Below are 19,072 nucleotides of genomic sequence, written 5' to 3'. Positions count from 1 at the left end.
CCGGTGTTTGATTCTTTCCCGCTTCTTTTCTGGTTGTTAATTGTCATACTGTTGGTTGTTTTGGCCTCAGTTAACGACAATCAATGTCTCAAGTTATATCATGGGACACGCCGCGGCTCAGCAGCGGCGGAACACCTTCAAATAAGGGGGGGGGGGGGGCACTGCCGACTTTTGGTCCCATTCTTTCCATGCAACGCCCTAATGTTAAAATACCAAAATCAAAGGGGGGGCACGGTGCCCCGGTGCCCTCCCCGTTCCGCCGCCTATGGGCTATGACGCGGCTATATCAATATCGGCATCGAATCCCACATATCCGTCTCAGTCTGCTATTATCCCGTGCTATCCATGCCCCTAGCCTTTTTTGCTTATGTACGATGTGAATAAGATATCGATTTATTTCCAGGTCGAGTTAGGTATGAGTGATCGTACGATGTGTTTCATGTGAATGTGATTTATATGAGTCGTATGTATATCTTCAGGGATAATCGTTAAAAAATAAACTCACAACGTTTTATTCCGAATATGACAAAAACAAATATTAATAGGAGTTATAATAGTACCTTTTTTCGTTTCCAGGTTCAGCATTTGTAAGCAAGGAGAGTCACGAACATGAGAACTAAATACGACTTAGATGCATCCAGAGAGGGTGAGTTTGAGAAATACGCCGCTGCCACATGTTATCCGTAATGCTGCGGCACGGGACGTGATCTCAGAAGCTGCTCCTGCCACCCTACGGCCTACCATCCTCTCCTCTCAGGCTCTCACCCTGCACCTTCGGCTTTCCGCTGTCTTCCCGCTGCTACCAAGCTTCCATTCCACTCGTTTATTTCTAGAGCCGTATCACCATCTCTCCTACTTATGTCGAGAGAAGCTTTGTCTTATCTCTCGGTTGTGTTTGGACAGATCTGCACCGTCATCCATTTGTCTGGAGCTGCGCTGTCATCCCTTCTTTTGTGTGTTACCTATGTGTATGGGCTTGTCTCATAGAGAGGTTGCCAAAAGTTTCCTTGAAACTTTTGTCACCATCATCCGTTTGTATCTCGACCCGTTCAGCACCCCCCTCCCCCCCATCTGTGTGCCTGGAGTCGGCGCGGGCCCCGTTCCGGTTGGCAGTGCAGCCAGCCCCGCCTGTCAGCCGTCTGTGGATCTGTTCGCTGCCACCTGCTGCTGCCAGCTCACATTGTGTTCGGACCGGTGTCAGACACATCGTTCAACGGCCTCCGTCAGTCTCCGATACACGGGGCGCTCTATGGACGCTTGTGGTTCGCTTACGATGCAAGATTGTAAGAGTTCCCACATGTTTTGTGGTTCCTACACCTCATCCAGTCTAGCCCCATCGCACTTACACTCTTACACTTTACTGGATCTCTTTTCGCATTACCATTAGTTCCTGTGGTGGCTATTTGGGGGGTGACCAGAGCGGCCATCACGGCTCCGTGTACCAGCTATCACGGCTCCGTGTCCCCGGTCCAGAAAGGCTAGATAGGTACTCCAAATCCCTTGAAGCGTTGTCCTCCTATCCTATACCACCCTTAATACAATTTCGCCCTTGGTAACCCGTAAACGTGCTTTGTGCAGTCACACCATGGACTCGAGCCGCGCCGTCTGCCCTTTATCCATCCCCTTTGAGCCCCGCTCCGTACCGAAGACGGAAGAACCATCTCGTGTCGAGTCGGACCGTCACGTGACCTCTGTTCCCCGAGCTGCCGGCCGGGGCCGTTATGCAGCTATCACCGGCAGACCATGTCGGATGACGTCCCCGGCGGTCGTTCCCCGACGGACTATCGTGTCCATTCCGCTCAGCCAATAGTGATGTTTGGCAACGTGATGTCTCGAGTCTCATTTCGGCTAGCTGGTCGTGGATGTCATTCCTGCTTCCTTTATCGTCCGCTGTGTCGTGCATGGACAGCGCAATACATCGGCGTTGATGGTAAACGTCCTGCGCATTTGTGGATGTTAGAGGTGGGAAGGGAGGGAAGGTGATTGGCTAAGCACGCCTAAGCTTTCCAAGTCCGAAAAGTCTAATATATTCAAAAGAATATCTTTTAAGCATTGAAACAATGCATATTCAACGGGACTATTTTTCCAAGTCGCTCTTCATCTGAGTAAGAAGTTACGCACAGCTGTGCCCAGCCGGCCCCTTCGCTGGACGACGTGGCAGGAGTCCCACTCCGTCAGTGGTCGCGCTCCGCTCCTGTAATGGTCGCGCTCCGCTCTGTGAAACGGTGAAGGATGGCGGCAGGCGGCGGCGGCACCTTGCCAGAAGTCCGCTCAGTGCGACATGAGACGGTCAGGAATGGTCCGCGGTGGACTGGAAACCGGCGACGGTATCAGCAGCGCGCTATGAGTGGGAATGTTTGCATGTTTTACCGACCAACGCCCAGGGATTTTCGCTTCTTGGAGCTGGCTTGGAGCTGAACACCCTCGGGAAGGGCCACACACGACGGCAGTTCAGGGAGGTCAATCTGGATAATTAGTCATTTCGCCTCCGGTTATTGGACACAAGACTAATAGCCGATGCGGGGCGTCGAAGGCGGACCGTTCGCTGAGGTCATCATTTACGTCATGAGGCACGTCACTAATCGATATTGACATTCGTGGCGTGCCCCAAACCGGTGCGGTGCCCGGGCCGTTTTAGGACATTCGCCACAGGGCGGTTTGATGAGCAATCAGTGCTTTGACGATTCCGAACTTTGCTGGAATTTCATCTCTTGCATATATAGGCAGGCTCAGGATAGTTCTTAAAATAGCTTTCATTCAGTTTAATGAGCGGAAAGTGACGCTTGACTGCGATGCTTGAGATCGGGCTATCGTCGAGATCAGTCATCTTCATATATCGCCGCCTATGTTCGATCATAGCTCGATTTCGATCGTTCCGCAATGAAAGGGTATGAATTAAGAGGGATATAACATCGGTATGTTGTGTACCAGGCAGGTGTTGAGGATACTGTGTCGATTACCAATTAACAAGAGGTTATGCTTGATTGATGGGCTTACATCACTTCCGGCACGTGCTCATTGCTCATCCATGATCAGTTGCTGTTTTGGCAATAACTGGTCCGGCAGACAAGCCATAAGGACGTCTCTGCAGATTGTATTGATGTGGAAACTACGAGGGGGTATCGAAAAGTTCTGATCATCACATAGAAGATATAGACCGATTTGGATGATTTTTGGTTGGTGTTATATTTGGTTCTTAAGAACAATGTTCCCGAAAAGAAAATCCTGAGAAGTGGTTTTATCTTATGTAGGAGAGACTTAGAAGTAAAAAAGATGAGTATTGGGCCCATTGAGGAGCGAACCGTCATCCAACTAATGCATTTGAGACGGTATCACACTGAGAAAATACATCAAGAACGTGAAATTAGTTTATGGCGAAGAAACCCCATCTCATGCACTTACCGAAAATGAAGAAATAATTTTCAACTTGGTTGCATGGCCCTTGCAGGGGAGTCAAGAAGTGAGTGACTACCAGTGACCGACAAGGTGGTGACTGTGAAGGAAGTGGAGGACCTCATCCTTACAGAGCGTCGTGTGACCTTTCAGATGATTGTGCAACAGAAAGGTCTCAATGCTGGCAGTGCCTGAAAATATTATCAGCGAAGAACTACGGACTATAAGGGAGTCAGCCCGCTTAGAAGTTCGTGTGCCTACTTTGTTCAAGAGAAAAATGCGTCTTGGCCTTTCAAAATAAAAACTAGGCCTTTTAAGGAAATTGAAGACATCTTTGATCATTTGATGACTTGTGACGAATGCTGGGTCTATGTGTATGATTCAGAGACAAAAAGATGATCAAGAAGTTTAAGTACGGCACATCTGTCCTTCTTAAAAGGCGAAGATGCAGAAGCCGATATGGAAGGTCAATGCTGTCAGTGTTCTGGATCTGGCCTAGGATAGTCATTACCGACTGTCTTGATGATGGTCGGATAATGATAAGCAAGCACTACTGCACACTTTTGAAGAAGTTGCGAGATGGCCTCAAGCAGAATCGCCGCAAAAAAGCCCAAGAAAGATGTTTTATCCGCACCGACAGCGCCCCCGCCCATCCGTCCTGAGTTGTGATTGAAGAAACAACATGATGTGGACATTAAATCCTACCGCATCTAACAAATTCACCTGGCCGGGTATTAACTGACTCTTGATTGTTACGGGAGATGAAGAATCCACAGTATGGCCGGTGATTTAAGGACAGAAATGACGTCATTGATGAGGTGGAGCAGTGATTTACGGGACAGTGCGAAGGTCCTACAATGACCGCCTGAGGCAGCTCAAGAAACGATGCAATAAGTTTGCGGTCGTGTGTGGTGACTTGTAAAGGAGTAATGAACATCATGTAAAAAAAAATCAAATTTCTATCACATCTAATTCATGGTGATGATCAGAACTTTTCGATACTCCCTCGTATACCCACATTTTACCATGCTCGCTTAGAAGCCTCAGCGGACGTTGTTGAGGGCCGATTGTATTTACCGATCGTCTGACTGAAGGGCTTTCCGCTCAGTGCATCAGCGTGATTGCAGCATGGCTCATGCCTACATATTTGTCTCATCACTGCATGCCTTATTTATCCTCCATTCCTGCTGAATTGCTCTGATGACTTGGAAAGGTAAGAGAAGATTCTGAAGTTTACCGCTTTCTACTGATAGTGGGTTGATTCGATAAAATGTCAATTGTGTGTGGTTATGTTTGGCAAATGTATCTTCGATAGCACTGTGTAATTTACTGTGTTGGATGCGGTGACTGTGCCAACATCGGGTTGATGGGTGTTGATGGGTGTGTACTGTGTTCATAAACTTGAAGAGTGTCCGTGTGTGTAAATGTATGTAGATTGTAACGATAACTGCAAACCTTTACCAATTATGATGTTAATGTGTTCCTCAAACGGCGCTATGCACTTTTATCTCTAAGGTAACCTCTAATTTTACCCCGAAACATGCATAAATTCGCCTTTGAAAATGTACTCTGACCCCACCCTTTGTCAAAAACGACCTGACGTCCGCTTTACGGTGACGGTGACCTGTGACCTCTCCCGGCACCCCCAGGTGACCGGAGTCAACTATCGTCCGAGAGTCACCCGTTCGTGGACCCGGCGTCCGCCCCGCGTCCCCTGGTGTACACGCCTCGTGACGAGCCGGTCAAGCTGAGCCCCGCGTGGGAGGCGAGCAACGTTCCGCCCGAGCAGCTGAACTTTCTGGACGTGACGGCGGAGAAACTGCCGGACGACGAGCCGCCCCACGACAGGTTAGGACAGAGCAGGGTGGTGGTGTGTGGTGTGTGGTGGTAGTCGTGGTGGTGGTGGTGGTGGTTTTTACAGGCAGTCGGACTCGTAGTTACTATAGGTAGATTGCGAGTGGTTACATGGATGATGTGAGACGAAGACCAGAGTAGCATTAGTTTGTCATGTTGTATAGGTGATCTTACAACAGATCGATCATCGAGCAACAGTTTACAAGCGATTTGGACTTTCTCAGCCGTTAGTGCGGCGACAACGGAACATCGTGTCGTATGTACGTTTTACCGTGTTGTCTGAGGGGCATTAGCCTCACAACTGCAGAACAGTCGTAAACTCTTTCCTCGAAACGTATTTTCGGAACGTGTGTGGCGGACACATTCTATAAACAACGTCTATGCCTTCCGTTCTGTCAGCCCAAACCACGGCTCTTTTCACCGCTAACGCTCGGTCTCTGAACACAAATACCTCTCAGCTGCAATAGGCTGCCGGGCGGGAACATTTCCGGGAGGATTTACAGAGCCATATGGCTGTCGGGCTCTGAACGGCCGCCTCTGTAGCTCGGTTTCTGGGGCCTTTTATCCCACGGTGCGCTCGTGGTGGCTCGACCAGCGATACCTAGCCGCCATCATCTGTGTGAGCGGCCGCCGAGCCCGCCTTCCGTGCCCGATTTCGATCGCGATTTCGATGCGGGCGCCTTGGCGGCCAGGAAAGTCGTCACGCGAGCTAAGGAGCCGCGGTCATTGAGGCCATGCGGGAAGCCCGTACTGGGAAATGAACATGAACGACAAACAGGGCGCTTCAAGGTGTGTTAATTATTGCTTAATTTGGTCCTTGTCTAGTATAAATGTGCTCTTCCGAGTTATGTGGACACATTTGCATGTTTGGTTTTGTTAGACACAAATGGCATGCATACTTCTCGTATTGTGGGCACCATAACTCGTTCGCCCAATGCGCGTCTTACTGCAGTTAGGTTTGCCGTGAGTTTCCCACAACAGCTCGTTCCCTTACCACCAGCGTATGAGCGTCGGGTGTTGGGCAGCTCAATTCAGAGGATTCTGCCGCCGACCCGGCTCGCCCGCGATTCGACTGGCCCTGTCACCCGACCGACTCATGGCCGGCCCGAGGACGGCCCGTCACTGAAGGAAAGTGCCGCAGCGGACCGCCCGGAGTCCGCAGCGGGTCGGCGGAGTCCGCAGCGGACCGGCGAGCCGGCGGGCGAGGGACGGTCAACGGTCCGTCCCGCCTCGGCGACCAACAGCCGCTCCTGCGGACCGCCTGACGCGGTCCCGCTGCCTGGCTAGGAGCCGCTCACCGCTGCTGTAGTAAATACCGCTGTATGTGGCTATGTAGCTCCTATAATGCCAGCCAGCCCACGCCGCGTCGCGCCGGTTCGGTCGGTAGGCGGGCGGGCGTGGCGTCGCGCGGCGCTCGGCTTTGGCCTGCCGCGGTGGAACACGTCAGCCCGCCCCCAAATGAGACAGCACCGGTGTGGTGAATGGGGCACGGTGACGGGCCGTTCCGACCCAACAGCCGTTCAACTGTTGAACTAGAATTGAGGGTCGATGGCGACTTGGCTGCCGGCGGCCCATTGAGCTGTAAAAGCTCGCTGTTGAAAGTGTGAGCTCAATTCGGCTGCGGCTGACGGCTGGTGCGAGGTCTGAATGTCAAGCGACGCGACAGCTGCTGCGACGAATGGTCGGCCGAATTGTCGATGGCTTCGCCGTCCTGACAGATCGGCTCGGTCTCGGTCTGGGAACATCACGCCGTTGAAGCGACGCGCTGATTGTCCGCAGTTCAAAGGGTCGGACAAACACAGCCTTCACTTGTTGCAGCGTCGTGAACGTCGAGAATGACAATAAGCGAGGAGTTGGCACGGCGAACGTCGTCCGACGACCACAAAAAGCGGCAAGTTGCATGCATTGCAAATGTAGAGCGGCGCCTTCATTTCGTGGCCTTGAAACTCGTGTTACTGGCTGGTAAACGTGCTTAGGCCGTCGCAAAACAAAGAATGGCGAATGGGACGATGCCGACGACTCTATTGGCCAGGCGACGCAGCAGACAGGTTCACTGACAGTTGTGAGTTTCCCAGAACAGAGAACGTGCTGGGCGTCTTTGGTGGTCGGGGCTTGGCGCCGCCGGCGCTCGACCAGCGGAATGATTATGTGCCAACGTCATGTCACAACATCTTAGGTCGGAAAGGGAAGATCAAAAGATGCTTTTCAGGGTTAAGTGTCGTATTTGTGTGTTGCATCAAAGCGAGGAACCAGCCAGAAATGTAGACGTTGCAGTTGATCTCCTTTGAATGGGACTGTGCTATTACAGATCGCGACAGATCTCTGCTGCGGAATGTCGTTTGAGGAAGTTCTCGCGTCGAAATGGTCCTCATTTCAAACTTCCGAGATAACTTTTGGCGGAGTTTCCTCACTGTCAAGGGGATTCAAACTTATCTCAAAGAGAGGTTCATTCATGACTGGTACGACTCTCTGAAGTTGTCAGATGACTCCAAGGCTATTGCATCCCGATTCCCGACCATTCCAAAGTTGCTTAGCTGGTCGTCAAGTTGTGTGTGCTTTCCGGCCAAATTTCTGGCCAGGTAGTCGGGCTGAGCCGAGTCGCACCGCTCGGGTCTGTCGGCACCCGTAACGGGCCGCTAGTCGTCTGCCACAGGTGTTCCGCCGCGTCCCGGCCCGCCGTCTGGTGTACGGCTCTCCAGTAAAAGTCTTGTTGGTTTTGCTTTTTCGGACATATCTGGTCCTATATAATGTTTAAATGCATAAGTATCAACCCGGATTATGTGTATGCACATTTACCACGAGACTGTGAAATTTCATCGTTGTATGCCAAATACTTTCCGAGATATCCACCAAAAACCTCATTTTCTGCCGTTTGGGGTATTCTGGCCGCAATCTTCCTGGGATCGCCTATGACATCCATGGTGCCACCTAGCGAGAGGGACGCGGAAACACAGAATCATGAATGAATCGAGCGCGTAGTAAACGGTGTATGAAAGGGAGACTCGGCAGAGGCTATCCGGGTGGCCGGCGCGCGGCGCGCCCTCAGGCATCGGCCGACCCTTCGGACCGCGTGGGGTCAGAGGTCGCGCTCGGGAAGTCTCGGCTCTGGGTTTTAGCGCTGTGCAGTCAGGAAGGGAGGGGAGGATAGCGCTAGCCCGACTGACTAGTATCTCGGCTGATTCGTGTGGGGTGGAACGGATCACAGAACGGGACGGTGGCTAGTGGTGGATGATGGGATGGTGGTTAGGTTAGTGCGTACTGCGTAGAACGTAGCTGAACATGCTTTTTTCATGGCAAACAACATGCAGCATAATGTGCGGGATTATGCCAGAACTCATACAAAAAGGAACTAATATTTCGGCCGAGGGAGTGGATGAGTGCCGTGACAAAGCATGACGATGCTGCCAAAATCGGGATGCTTGTTTGCTCCCATTTTTTTTTTTATTAAGTTTTAACCCTAACAAGCAGCGCTTGATCCGAACTTAGAGGTCCCCGACTGACCTTGGACCTTAAAATCGCACCCGTCCGGTGCGCCACCTTTTCTTCAGGGGCGCTCTTCTTGGTTGTATCTGTTCTTACCAATAACTAAAGCAAATCGAATGGATAATAAAAAAGGCATACCTCAAACAGTTTAATTCACATCCGCTCGTGTGCATGCTTGTTTTTACCTATACCTTCTCGCATCATAATATATCACTTCAGTGCTTAACCCGCGCCCTGGTGGGGGGGGGGGCTATTTTTTGCCCCCCCTCCAGACTTTTCGATATATCTCCAGAACCGCTGCGCCGATCGTCACCAAACTTTCAGTACCCTCCCGGACATCAATTTTACACATTGTGACCAAAAATTTTTCCAAAGGCTATGATAGGTTGGCCGGAAATGACGTCAGAGTGACGTCATGTTCTGCCGTTTTCGACCCAAAAAAGGGTTTCGCGGGAAGAGCTGTCAGGCCTATAGCTTTGCAAATACAGAAAAATGATAAAGACATAAAAGCTGTAGATTGGACAGGGCTACAAAACTGCTATCTCGGATTTTTGAAATTTTTGGATTTTGACCCCAAAAATCAAAAAATAGATTTTTTTGATATACTAATCGAAAAAATCCGAAAAGTTTTTTGAATTTCGCAAAAACCGGAATACATGTGATAGTCCTTACCGCCTTCCATCCATATACCAAATTTGAGATTGATACCTCCTTTTTTGGCGAAGTTATAGCGAAAAAACTGTTCAAAATTGATGACGTCAAATTTTCAAACTCAATTTTTAGCAATTCTAGACCCCATAGCGCAAAACAAAGACCACCATTAGACTCCCCGTGACGAGCTGCATCGAATCAATACCCAATTTATGCAAAAATATCAACTTTAAAATTTGACCTTTTTTGGCCTGACCTTGACCTGACCTTGACCTGAACTTCACCAGAAAGTGACCTAAGCCGTACCTGATAGTCTTATAACCAACACCATTGAGTTGGAAATGAAAAATTGGCCATAAAACATGTATCACACAACCTTAGTAAAGTTGGGCTCATGTGACCTGACCTGTGACCCTTGGTGACCTGACCTGTGACCTGACCTGGTATTGCTAGTGACCTCTAATAGCAACATATCTACTAGGCAACTGACGCCCTACCGCTGATTCTCGACAAAATGCGTTTTCCTCGGTGTTATAGCGCATTCCCTAGAAGACCCGTGAACGGTGAAACATTTCATCTTTGACCTGACCTGTGACGTCATCGGTGACCCCGAGGTCAATGAAATTTGGTTTCCTTCGACAAATTTGACAGGCCTTTCGAACGCCGTTTGAATTTTGCGGATCCGTCCAGTAGTTTCGGAGATACGAGGGGGGGCAAAAAATAGCCCCCCCCCCCCACCAGGTCGCGTTATAAACAGACCCCACCAGGGCGCGGGTTAACCTTCAACGGAATTTTGGGTTTTCTGCTTATACCCCGGCCGAGGGGGGGGGGCGATTACGACCCCTCTCCGTCTTTTTGCCCCTAATTGAGCTAGCGCCTTGCGGATAAAACTGAGCGCGTGCGTCGTATGAGATGCAGCAACTGGTACCCGAGTTGAATGTCTCAGGTCCACCGATAAACTCTGAGGTCAGTATAAGTGCTCCAAGTCGCGGGATCGGTTTTTGGTAAACAACTTCACCTTAAGTGGTTACAGAGCCAAGAGTTTTGCATGCTCAAACGCGTCGAATAGTTAACGCTTTGTTTTTGTAGAGGTCAATTTAAGGTCATGTCAGGGCAGAGCCACTCAGGCCACGAGGCTGACTCAAGGAGGTCATATCGCTTCTTCGATGCGGTAGGTCCTTACAAGTCCACTGGTGGCTTCCCGACTCGCTAGCTCAATTTGATCGGGACTTTTTGGTGAAATCTCCTGTGACCTTAGTGACGTCATAAATGAAGTCGCCTAACTTTAAGAATGGAAAAGTGAATGCTGGGGCTTGCAAAAATTGTATAAAATCGCGAATTCATGCGCTTGAGACAGCTTTAGATGGCTCCCGGCGCCAAAATAACAGTTTTCATATTTCCCAGTTGATTAATAATCGTGAGGTTGCGTGACTGACCTGACTTCAGGTGACTCTTAAGAAAAATACGAGATAGCTACATACAAGTTGTGAGGCATCTGGGAGATAGTACTAGATCAGATCATATAAGCTTCATTCCCCGTTGAAAAGTCCCCTGGCACGAAGGGTGCTGCGACGTCGCGACATTTTTGGGCCTTACAGAGGTTCACTTTTGACGCCATTGGTCAACGGCCTGACCTTAACCTTCGCACTTGTAGGAGGGTGTCGAACAGACCTCCTACCCTCAGTTTTTCGCAAATAACTCGCGCAAAAAGCGGCTGATTGCGGCGAAACTTTCAGTACCTACTCTCGAGTTATTCAATATTACGCCTACCCTATAATTTGCATGACCCTGACTCAAAAGACCTTTGACTTGTGACCTGTTTTCCGAGACCATGCTTGGCCGGAATCGCGTTTTGGCGTATTTCGAGTAGAACGCGTTTTATTGTCTTTTTGTGGCTTTAAGCGATCAAACATGTGAAAGGATGTTGATCGCATGGATTCTAGTGGGTATCAAGGTCACGTGAAGATCAGTCAGGTCACTGACCTTTGATGACCTTTGTTCACTCTTTCGAGTTCTACATGTTTCTAGGGTAGATTTTGGAGTTGATTTCGCATTTAGAAACCGTTTGAACATTTAAGAAGTAGTTTTGGTTCACTCGTAACATGTGACCTGACCTGACCTTACCCGACCTGGCCTAAATGCACGAAAACATCATCTGTGATCAAAACTAACTTGAATTTCGTGATCAGCACCCCGCAAAACCCTATAACAGCTTCACTTTACGAAGCTCTAACAGGTCCCGATTCCCCGACTTTTGAGTTATATGACCTGTCAACCAATGACCTAGGACCTTAACCCTCGCCGGCACAGGCCATTTTGCGTCCTTCGACGGCACAAGGGGGGTTGGTACGACCCCCCCTCGCGTTTGGCCCCTGATCGAGCTAGAGCTTCGCGGAAAAAAAACGAGCGTGTTGCCCGTCACGAGAGGAAACCGATGATATCCAATTTTAAGGTCCTAGGTCATCGGGTGACCTTCCAGGTCAGGTCAATGACCCAAAAACCGGGAAAATCGGGACCTGTTAGAGAAGTCGTAAAGTGTGGGCTTTGTGGTTTGCCGGGGTGCTGATCACGAATATCGTATTAATTTTGATCAGAGATGATGTCTTTAAGCATTTAGACCAGGTCGGGTCAGGTCAGGTCAGGTCAACCGGTAGGGGTTGTGACGGGTATTCGTAATACGTGTCAACCGCCTCTGACAGCTTCGTAACATGTTACGAAGGCACCAAAACTACTTCGTAAATGTTCAAATGGTTGCCAAATTCGAATTCAGCTCCAAAAACTAGCCTAGAAACATGTAAAACTCGAAAAAGTGAACCGAGGTCACCCGAGGTCACCAAAGGTCAATGACCTGACCTGACCTTCAGCTGACCTTGAAACCCACCCTAATGTATGGGAGCAATTATCAAATCACATGTTTGAACGTTTGAAACCACGAAAAGCTTGCAACCGCGCGGCTAATGCGAGCCGACATACGCCGAATCGCGATTTCCGGCCAAACATGGTCTCGGAAAAAAGGTCACAGGTCAAAGGTCATTTGGGTCAGGGTCAAAAAATTTCAGGGTAGGTGTAAAATTGATCAATGCGAGGGTACTGAAAGTTTCGTCGCGATCGGCCGCTTTTTACGCGAGTTATTCGCGAAAAAAACCTTAGGGGGGGTGCATCACCCCCCCCCCCTGTGCCGGCGAGGGTTAAAATTGGGTATCATCGGCTTCCTCTCGCCACGGGCAACACGCTCTTTTTCCGCGAAGCTCTAGCTCGATTAGGGGCTGAACGGCAAAGGGGTCCAACGGACCCTCCTCCCCCTCTTTACGATAGACGCTGGCAAAACACCAATATGGGCGAGGGTGAAATACAGCGGCTGTCAAAAATTCAGCTTGAACACAGAGGTCAGGCTTGCCAAATTTCAGCTCTCGCAGCTATCAACAAAACTAACCATGTGGAGGCGGCACCCGCCTCCCCCCCCTCCTCTCGGCCACTGCCAGCGAGGTTGCGTATCATACATGTTACAAAGCATCATATCAAGATGACACACCCCAGCAGCCTGAACAAAAACTTATTACCTACGCTAGTCTATCGGCACCATAGCACATGGTCGAGACTGTCGTCAGCCACGGACGCGCACTCGACCAACCCTCTGAGCCCGTTGACTGCGGGTGACCTGACATGTCTAGCCTGACGGCGGCCGGCCGCTGTCGTGCGGTCGTTACAGCGGAGGGGAGAGAGACACAAAGTTCTACGTTATAGCTGACCTCGACCTTTCCCTGCGCCTGGTCACCGACCCCGCTCCATGTCGCTGGGCGGTGGCATGGCGGTGGAAACCGGTTCTAGCCTACACATGCCACCATTCTAACCCTCCCCTCCCCACGCTATACGCGGCGTGGAGTACGCTCGTGCGTAACTGGGCGGAGCAAGGGGTCACGCGATACAGGGGCGGAACTGGTTGCCCTCCCGCTCGCCGAGCGACCAACGACTAATACCTGGAGAACCGTACATACCATGCCAACAGGCCGTGACATCCCCTCCCCCGCCCCGCCCGCCCCGCCCGCCCCGCCCCGGCGGATAGACGCGGCACGTGGGCCAGCGCCGGGAGGGGAGGGGAGGAGGTCATTATAGCCAGCGACTGTTGACCCGAGAGGCGGGACACTCGACTTACCGATGATTCAACATTGGCAGTGCTCGACCACTGATGATTCAACACAGTGGCGCAGCCAGGGGGGGGTCAGAGGGTCAGCTGACCCCCCCGAAATTTCTGTCAGGAGGAGAGAGAGAGAGAGAGAGAGAGAGGAGAGAGAGGAGAGAGAGAGAGAGAGAGAGAGAGAGAGAGAGAGAGAGACCTGGGTGGATGGGGCCGGGCCCCGTGGATGGAGCCGGGCCCCGGGAGAACGGGCCCGGGCCTCCCGGAGAACTGGCCCGGGCCCCTGGGAGAACGGGCCCTGACCCCCGTGGATGGGTCCGGGGCCCGGGTGGACGGGGCCGGACCCCCGGTTGGATGGGGCCCGGGCCCCCGGGAGAACGGGCCCGGGCCCCCTGGGTGGATGGGGCCCGGGCCCCTGGGTGGATGGGGCCCGGGCCCCCCGTGGATGGGGCCGGGCCCGGGAGAACGGGCCCGGGCCTCCCGGAGAACGGGCCCGGGCCCCTGGGAGAACGGGCCCTGGCCCCCGTGGATGAGTCCGGGGCCCCGGGAGAACGGGGCCCGGACCCCCGGTTGGAGGGGCCCGGGCCCTGGGAGAACGGGACCGGATCCCTGGGTGGATGGGTCCGGGCCCCCAGGAGAACGGGCCCGGGCCTCCAGGAGAACGGGCCCGGGCCTCCCGGAGAACGGGCCCGGGCCCCAGGGAGAACTGGCCCGGGCCCCCGGGAGAACGGGGCCCGGGCCCCCGGATTGATGGGACCCGGGCCCCCGGGTGGACGGGGCCGTAGCCCCAGGTGGACGTGGCCCGGGCCCCCGTGTGGATAGGGCCCGCGCCCCCGTGTGGATAGGGCCCGGGCCCCCGGTTGAATGGGGCCCGCTAGGGTGACCGCTTGCTCCGCAACACGAATAAGGGGTATTTCGATCGGTGGGCGTTTGGTTGGTCTTGTGTCCGTGGGTCATGTATCCATTTCGGTCGATTGCTTTTTGGCGGCTAAGCATTTTGGTTTGGGAAAAAATATCCATCGCATCGAGGTGCTCGTGTTGCCGGGACCTCGATAGCAGACAGAATCTACGTCACCACATCACCCACCACAACAAACCCGGCCCAAGGCAATACATGTCCCATATGAGCGCGTTAACCCTCGCCGGCACAGGCCATTCCAGCCATTTTGCGTCCTTCGACGGCACAAGGGGAGGGTGGTGCGACCCCCCCCCCCGCGTTTGGCCATGATTGAGCTAGAGCTTCGCGGGAAAAAAAAAAACGAACGTGTTGCCCGTGACGAGAGTAAGCCGATGATACTCAATTTTAAGGTTCTTGGTCATTGGTTGACCTTCCAGGTCAGGTCAATGACCCAAAAATCGGGAAAATCGGGACCTGTTAGAACGTCGTTAAGTGTGCTGCTATAGGGTTTTTCGGGGTGCTGATCACGAATAGTTATCATGTTAGTTTTGATCACAGATGATGTCTTTATGCATTTAGGTCAGGTCGGGTCAGGTCAGGTCAACCAGTAGGGGTCCTGCCGGGTATTTGTAGTACCTACGTGTCAGCCGCCTCTAGCAGCTTCGTAACATGTTACGAAGGCACCAAAACTACTTCGTGAATGTTCAAATGGTTGCTAAATTCGGATTCAGCTCCAAAAACTAGCCTAGAAACATGTAAAATTCGAAAAAGTACCGAGGTCATCATATGTCAATGACCTGACCTGACCTTCAGGTAACCTTGACACCCACCCTAATGCATGGGAGCAGCATCAACTCACATGTTTGAACGCTTGAAACCACGAAAGACTGCAAGCGCGCGGCTAATGCGAGCCGGCATACGCCAAATCGCGATTCTGCCCAAACATGGTCTCGGAAAGTAGGTCACAGGTCAAAGGTCACTTGAGTCAGGGTCATGCAATTTATATAGGGTAGGTGTAAAACTGATCAACGCGAGGGTACTGAAAGTGTTGTCGCGATCGGCCACTTTTTACGCGAGTTATTCGCGAAAACCCTTAGGGGGTTGCATCATCCCTCCCCCTGCGCCGGCGAGGGTTAAAACTTCTTGTGAGCGAATTCACGTAATGAAGAAGGATGATAAAAGGCACAATCTCCTACAGCAGCCAATAGATGATTTAGGACAGGCACATGGGAATACTTAAATATGTCCGATAGAAGCAGGCAACAGCTCCGTTTACATATATGCTATGCATATTGCGGACGGGGCGGCCTCGAAAGATTACGTATTCATACCTCAATCTCATAGTAACATATTTCTGTCATGGTCAATTCGCGTAGAAATTGAACACCGGGTGATTACCGAGCTATTGTTCTATCAAAATTTTCCGATTCAAACTCGCTAAGGGATTATCGTGTGTAGGTAAAGGGGGGCCCGTTCAGCAGAATGCGTATGAAATATAGAAAGATTCTGAAAATGGGTGGGGGCCCGCACACTAGGGGGCCCGCTTTGGAGGCGATGACCCCCCCGAAACGAAATCCTGGCTGCGCCACTGATTCAACATGGGAGCACTCGACGTCCGTCGGCGGCCGCCCATCGGGGGTTAGATTGGGACTCGATGGTACTCAGCGGAGAACTCAGCTGTACGATCGCAGCAAACTCATCCGACGTGACTTGATTAGCGTATGACGTGACTCTGCAATGACTCGGTATGGCTCGCCTGTCGTGACTCATTCCTGCACGCCCCCATTTGAAGAGTAACAGTCGCTATCCGCCCGTGACAGCTCGTGACGGTAGAGCGATAAAGCGGCGGAAGAAGAGCAGTGATTGGCCACGTGCGTCACGCTACTCCCCTCCTCTCTGCTTCCCATGTGTTCTACTCCTCCCTCTCTCACGAGTCGTCGACCCATGACGCCCTCCGACACAGTTGGCCGCTTCCGCGTGGCCTCTTGTCGACACCAACGGACCGACGGGGCGGGGCGGGGGCGTCAGCTGAGTATTGATTGTCACGTGATGCTCGTCGGCGCCGACGCGGTGCCGACGGACGCCGGCGCCGGCGCCTCGGAGGAGCCCCACGTGGACTGTGGTCCCAGTACCGGCGGCGCGCCGGTCAGGTGGGCCGTGCAGGGGTGAAGAGTGACGGATGGTGTCTGCGCTGACCTGGCGACCTGGGTTGTAAGTTCCTGGCCTGTCCCATCCTGTCATTATTTTCTGGCAGGACACGCTCTGCGTCGATGTGACCTGAGTTTGACCTGGCTTGTCCCGACCTGACCTGACGTGCCATTTTCTGTGTTTATATTAGCTTACTCGTCCTGAGCGATATCCTGCCCTTCCATTTCCTGAACTGTCCTTCGTCCTTCCCTTCTCTGCCCTGTAATAACTTTCAAGTCATCCTGTTGTGTTCTGAGTTCCCGCTATATTAGTCCATCGATAGTGCTAAGTCATACCTCGGCGCCGCGCGTCGCCCGAAGTGCGTGCGTCTGCGTGTGTTTGTGTTTGCGCGGCGCGGTGGGCCGGTCGGTGTTTGCGGCGTCGAGTACGTAGGAGGGCGTTGGCGGAACTTCACTGCGGGGCACCGGCGCCGTTCCGTCGGCGGGCGGTGGCTGCGCCGAACAGCTGGTGGCCACCGGGGGCAGTGGGCGGAGGGCGGGGGCGGTGAGACCGGGTCAGCCACCTGTGTGCCGTCTCCGCGGTGTTTGACCCCGGCGCCACCAGCCTGCCACGCCCCGTGTCCATCTGTCTCGGTACTCTGTCTAGCTGCCACTCCTCTGTCATTCATCACTCTTTCTCTCCCTCCCTCCCTCCCTCCCTCCCTCCCTCCCTCCCTCCCTCCTCCCTCCCTCTCTCTCTCTCTCTCTCTCTCTCTCTCTCTCTCTCTCTCTCTCTCCATCTATCTGTCACTCTCTCTGCCCCTCCTTCTCCCCTCCCCCAATCGTCCCCAGCAGTTCAGGAGGGCTCCACCTTCGAGACCCACTGTTCTTCCGCTCCCATAATCTGACCTGAATAGCTATCCACCACAGCAGACAGTGCATGGCAGCGCCTCATATTTCCCTACCATTCCTGAACGGCGCCGAGTGTGAAATTTACCGCCTATGGGCAGACAGTTGGCGACTCGTGTTCCCATGACCCTCGACTCGGCGCTCCCCGCTGGCTGGCCATGTCTGCCGCGGCGGCGGCGGACGGCGGTCTCAAGTTCGGCGCCAGTAGCGCTGCTGCAGTGCGCACAGCGTCAGTGCCGTGCTACCTTGTGCGAGAGGAGGCAGCGTCCTGTGTGTGAGCGTTGTGCAAAGTGTGCTAACAGCTGTGCGAGGCGGCGCATTACGCAAGTGCGAGATCGGGCGTGGCGTTTGAATTGTCAGTGTTTCGATGGTCCGGTCGCTCGTCCCTATACCTTCCTCGCCCAGCCGCGTGGTCCTGGCAGGAACGGCCTTGGCACGAACCCCTCCCCTAATGGCGCGTCCTACGGGCGCATTCCGGCGCGCCGGGCGGCATAAGTGGCGCTCTTTTTGCCGCAGTGCGGACGGCGCGACTTTGAAACCGCCTGACCACCGCGGTGGCGCGGCGGCAGCCGCGATGTTCGGAGTTCACTGCAAACTGTAGTGCTCTCAGCCGCGACCGAGTGGGCCGGTCGGCAGGCCATGCTCGCTGCTGTCTGGCGACCTTGCCCGGGGCCGGCTGGGGACGTCCGACACGGGTTCCCGCGGCAGGGACGACTGGGCACCACCGTGCAGTGCAATCTGCCGGTTTGAGACTGTGAGGCGTGGGCGGTGGCAGTGGAAGGGTGGGGGAGGATGTGGGTACGACGGGCCCGTGTCAAATCTGGCGGTGACTCGTGGCCTGTGAGAATTTTGCAAGGCCATGAGAGCTGAGATCGAGGTGGTGGGGGATGGTGGACACTATGTAGACTGAACGCTGAACGGCGGGCGCGGCCGCTGGTTCTCCAGCCGCGTCCGGTCTAGCTCCTTCCCACCACTTTCCACCATGGCCCTGCGGGAACGACTGGTCCGAGTTATGAACCACTGCGGTCATCCATAACTTATTCTCCCGGCCTCGGGCCCACCTGCTCCCGACCGTCTGATCTTACCGGCATTCGATGCACAGCTGCCAGCCGCCGCCAGCCGGCCACTGTACCCTCAAACAGGGCCTTTGTAGAACCAACCGGAGGCCGCCGCCTGTCCGAACCTACACCGGATGGCGCGGCTGTGCTCTTTGTAGCCGGCCATTTGGCTGTCGTCGGATGGCGTTCGGTGTTCTGGTTCCCAGCAGTCCGGTCCTCCCCTGCCCTTCCCGGAATAGGGTCGGCGATTTTATGGCGGTCTGGCCTTGGGTCCCACCGCTCTCCCTGTGGTCCCCCTGAGAACGACGATGTCCCTAGGCTGTATAACATGTGGTCCGATCTGGCTCCTTCCTTGCGCTTCTTCTTCAGCCATCAGCCATGAGGTATACTGGCTGTGTCTGGTACCTACACATTTAGCCCATGAATGATTCTATTCATTGTCGTTATGTATATTTCCTACTTATATATTTCGATTTTATTTAGTAGTATACATTATTTATTTCTTATCTTGTAGCTATTTATATGAATCTTTATCGGCTTTATGGCTTCGTCTCCCGGATCGATT

At 53.1% G+C, this 19,072-nt stretch overlaps 1 protein-coding gene across 3 annotated transcripts in view; it reads left to right on the top strand.

The window, feature by feature from the left end:
- The window catches only part of LOC122388647 (equilibrative nucleoside transporter 1-like), a 56,381-nt gene that overhangs the window by 265 nt on the left and 37,044 nt on the right, over positions 1 to 19,072 (top strand). For all 3 annotated transcript variants that reach the window (XM_043379880.1, XM_043379882.1, XM_043379881.1), the window contains exons 2-3: positions 577 to 646; positions 5,043 to 5,241. In XM_043379880.1, coding sequence (XP_043235815.1) covers positions 610 to 646; positions 5,043 to 5,241 — 236 coding nt within the window. In that variant the 5' untranslated portion in view covers positions 577 to 609. The remainder of the gene's footprint in view (positions 1 to 576; positions 647 to 5,042; positions 5,242 to 19,072) is intronic.

This window comes from Amphibalanus amphitrite, unplaced genomic scaffold, assembly GCF_019059575.1.
Source record: "Amphibalanus amphitrite isolate SeventyFive unplaced genomic scaffold, NRLGWU_Aamphi_draft 000329F_arrow, whole genome shotgun sequence".
In the NCBI taxonomy this organism is placed as follows: Eukaryota; Metazoa; Arthropoda; class Thecostraca; order Balanomorpha; family Balanidae; genus Amphibalanus; species Amphibalanus amphitrite.
The sequence above is the reverse complement of the archived record's forward strand: the minus strand, read 5'-3'. Positions and strand labels throughout refer to the sequence as shown.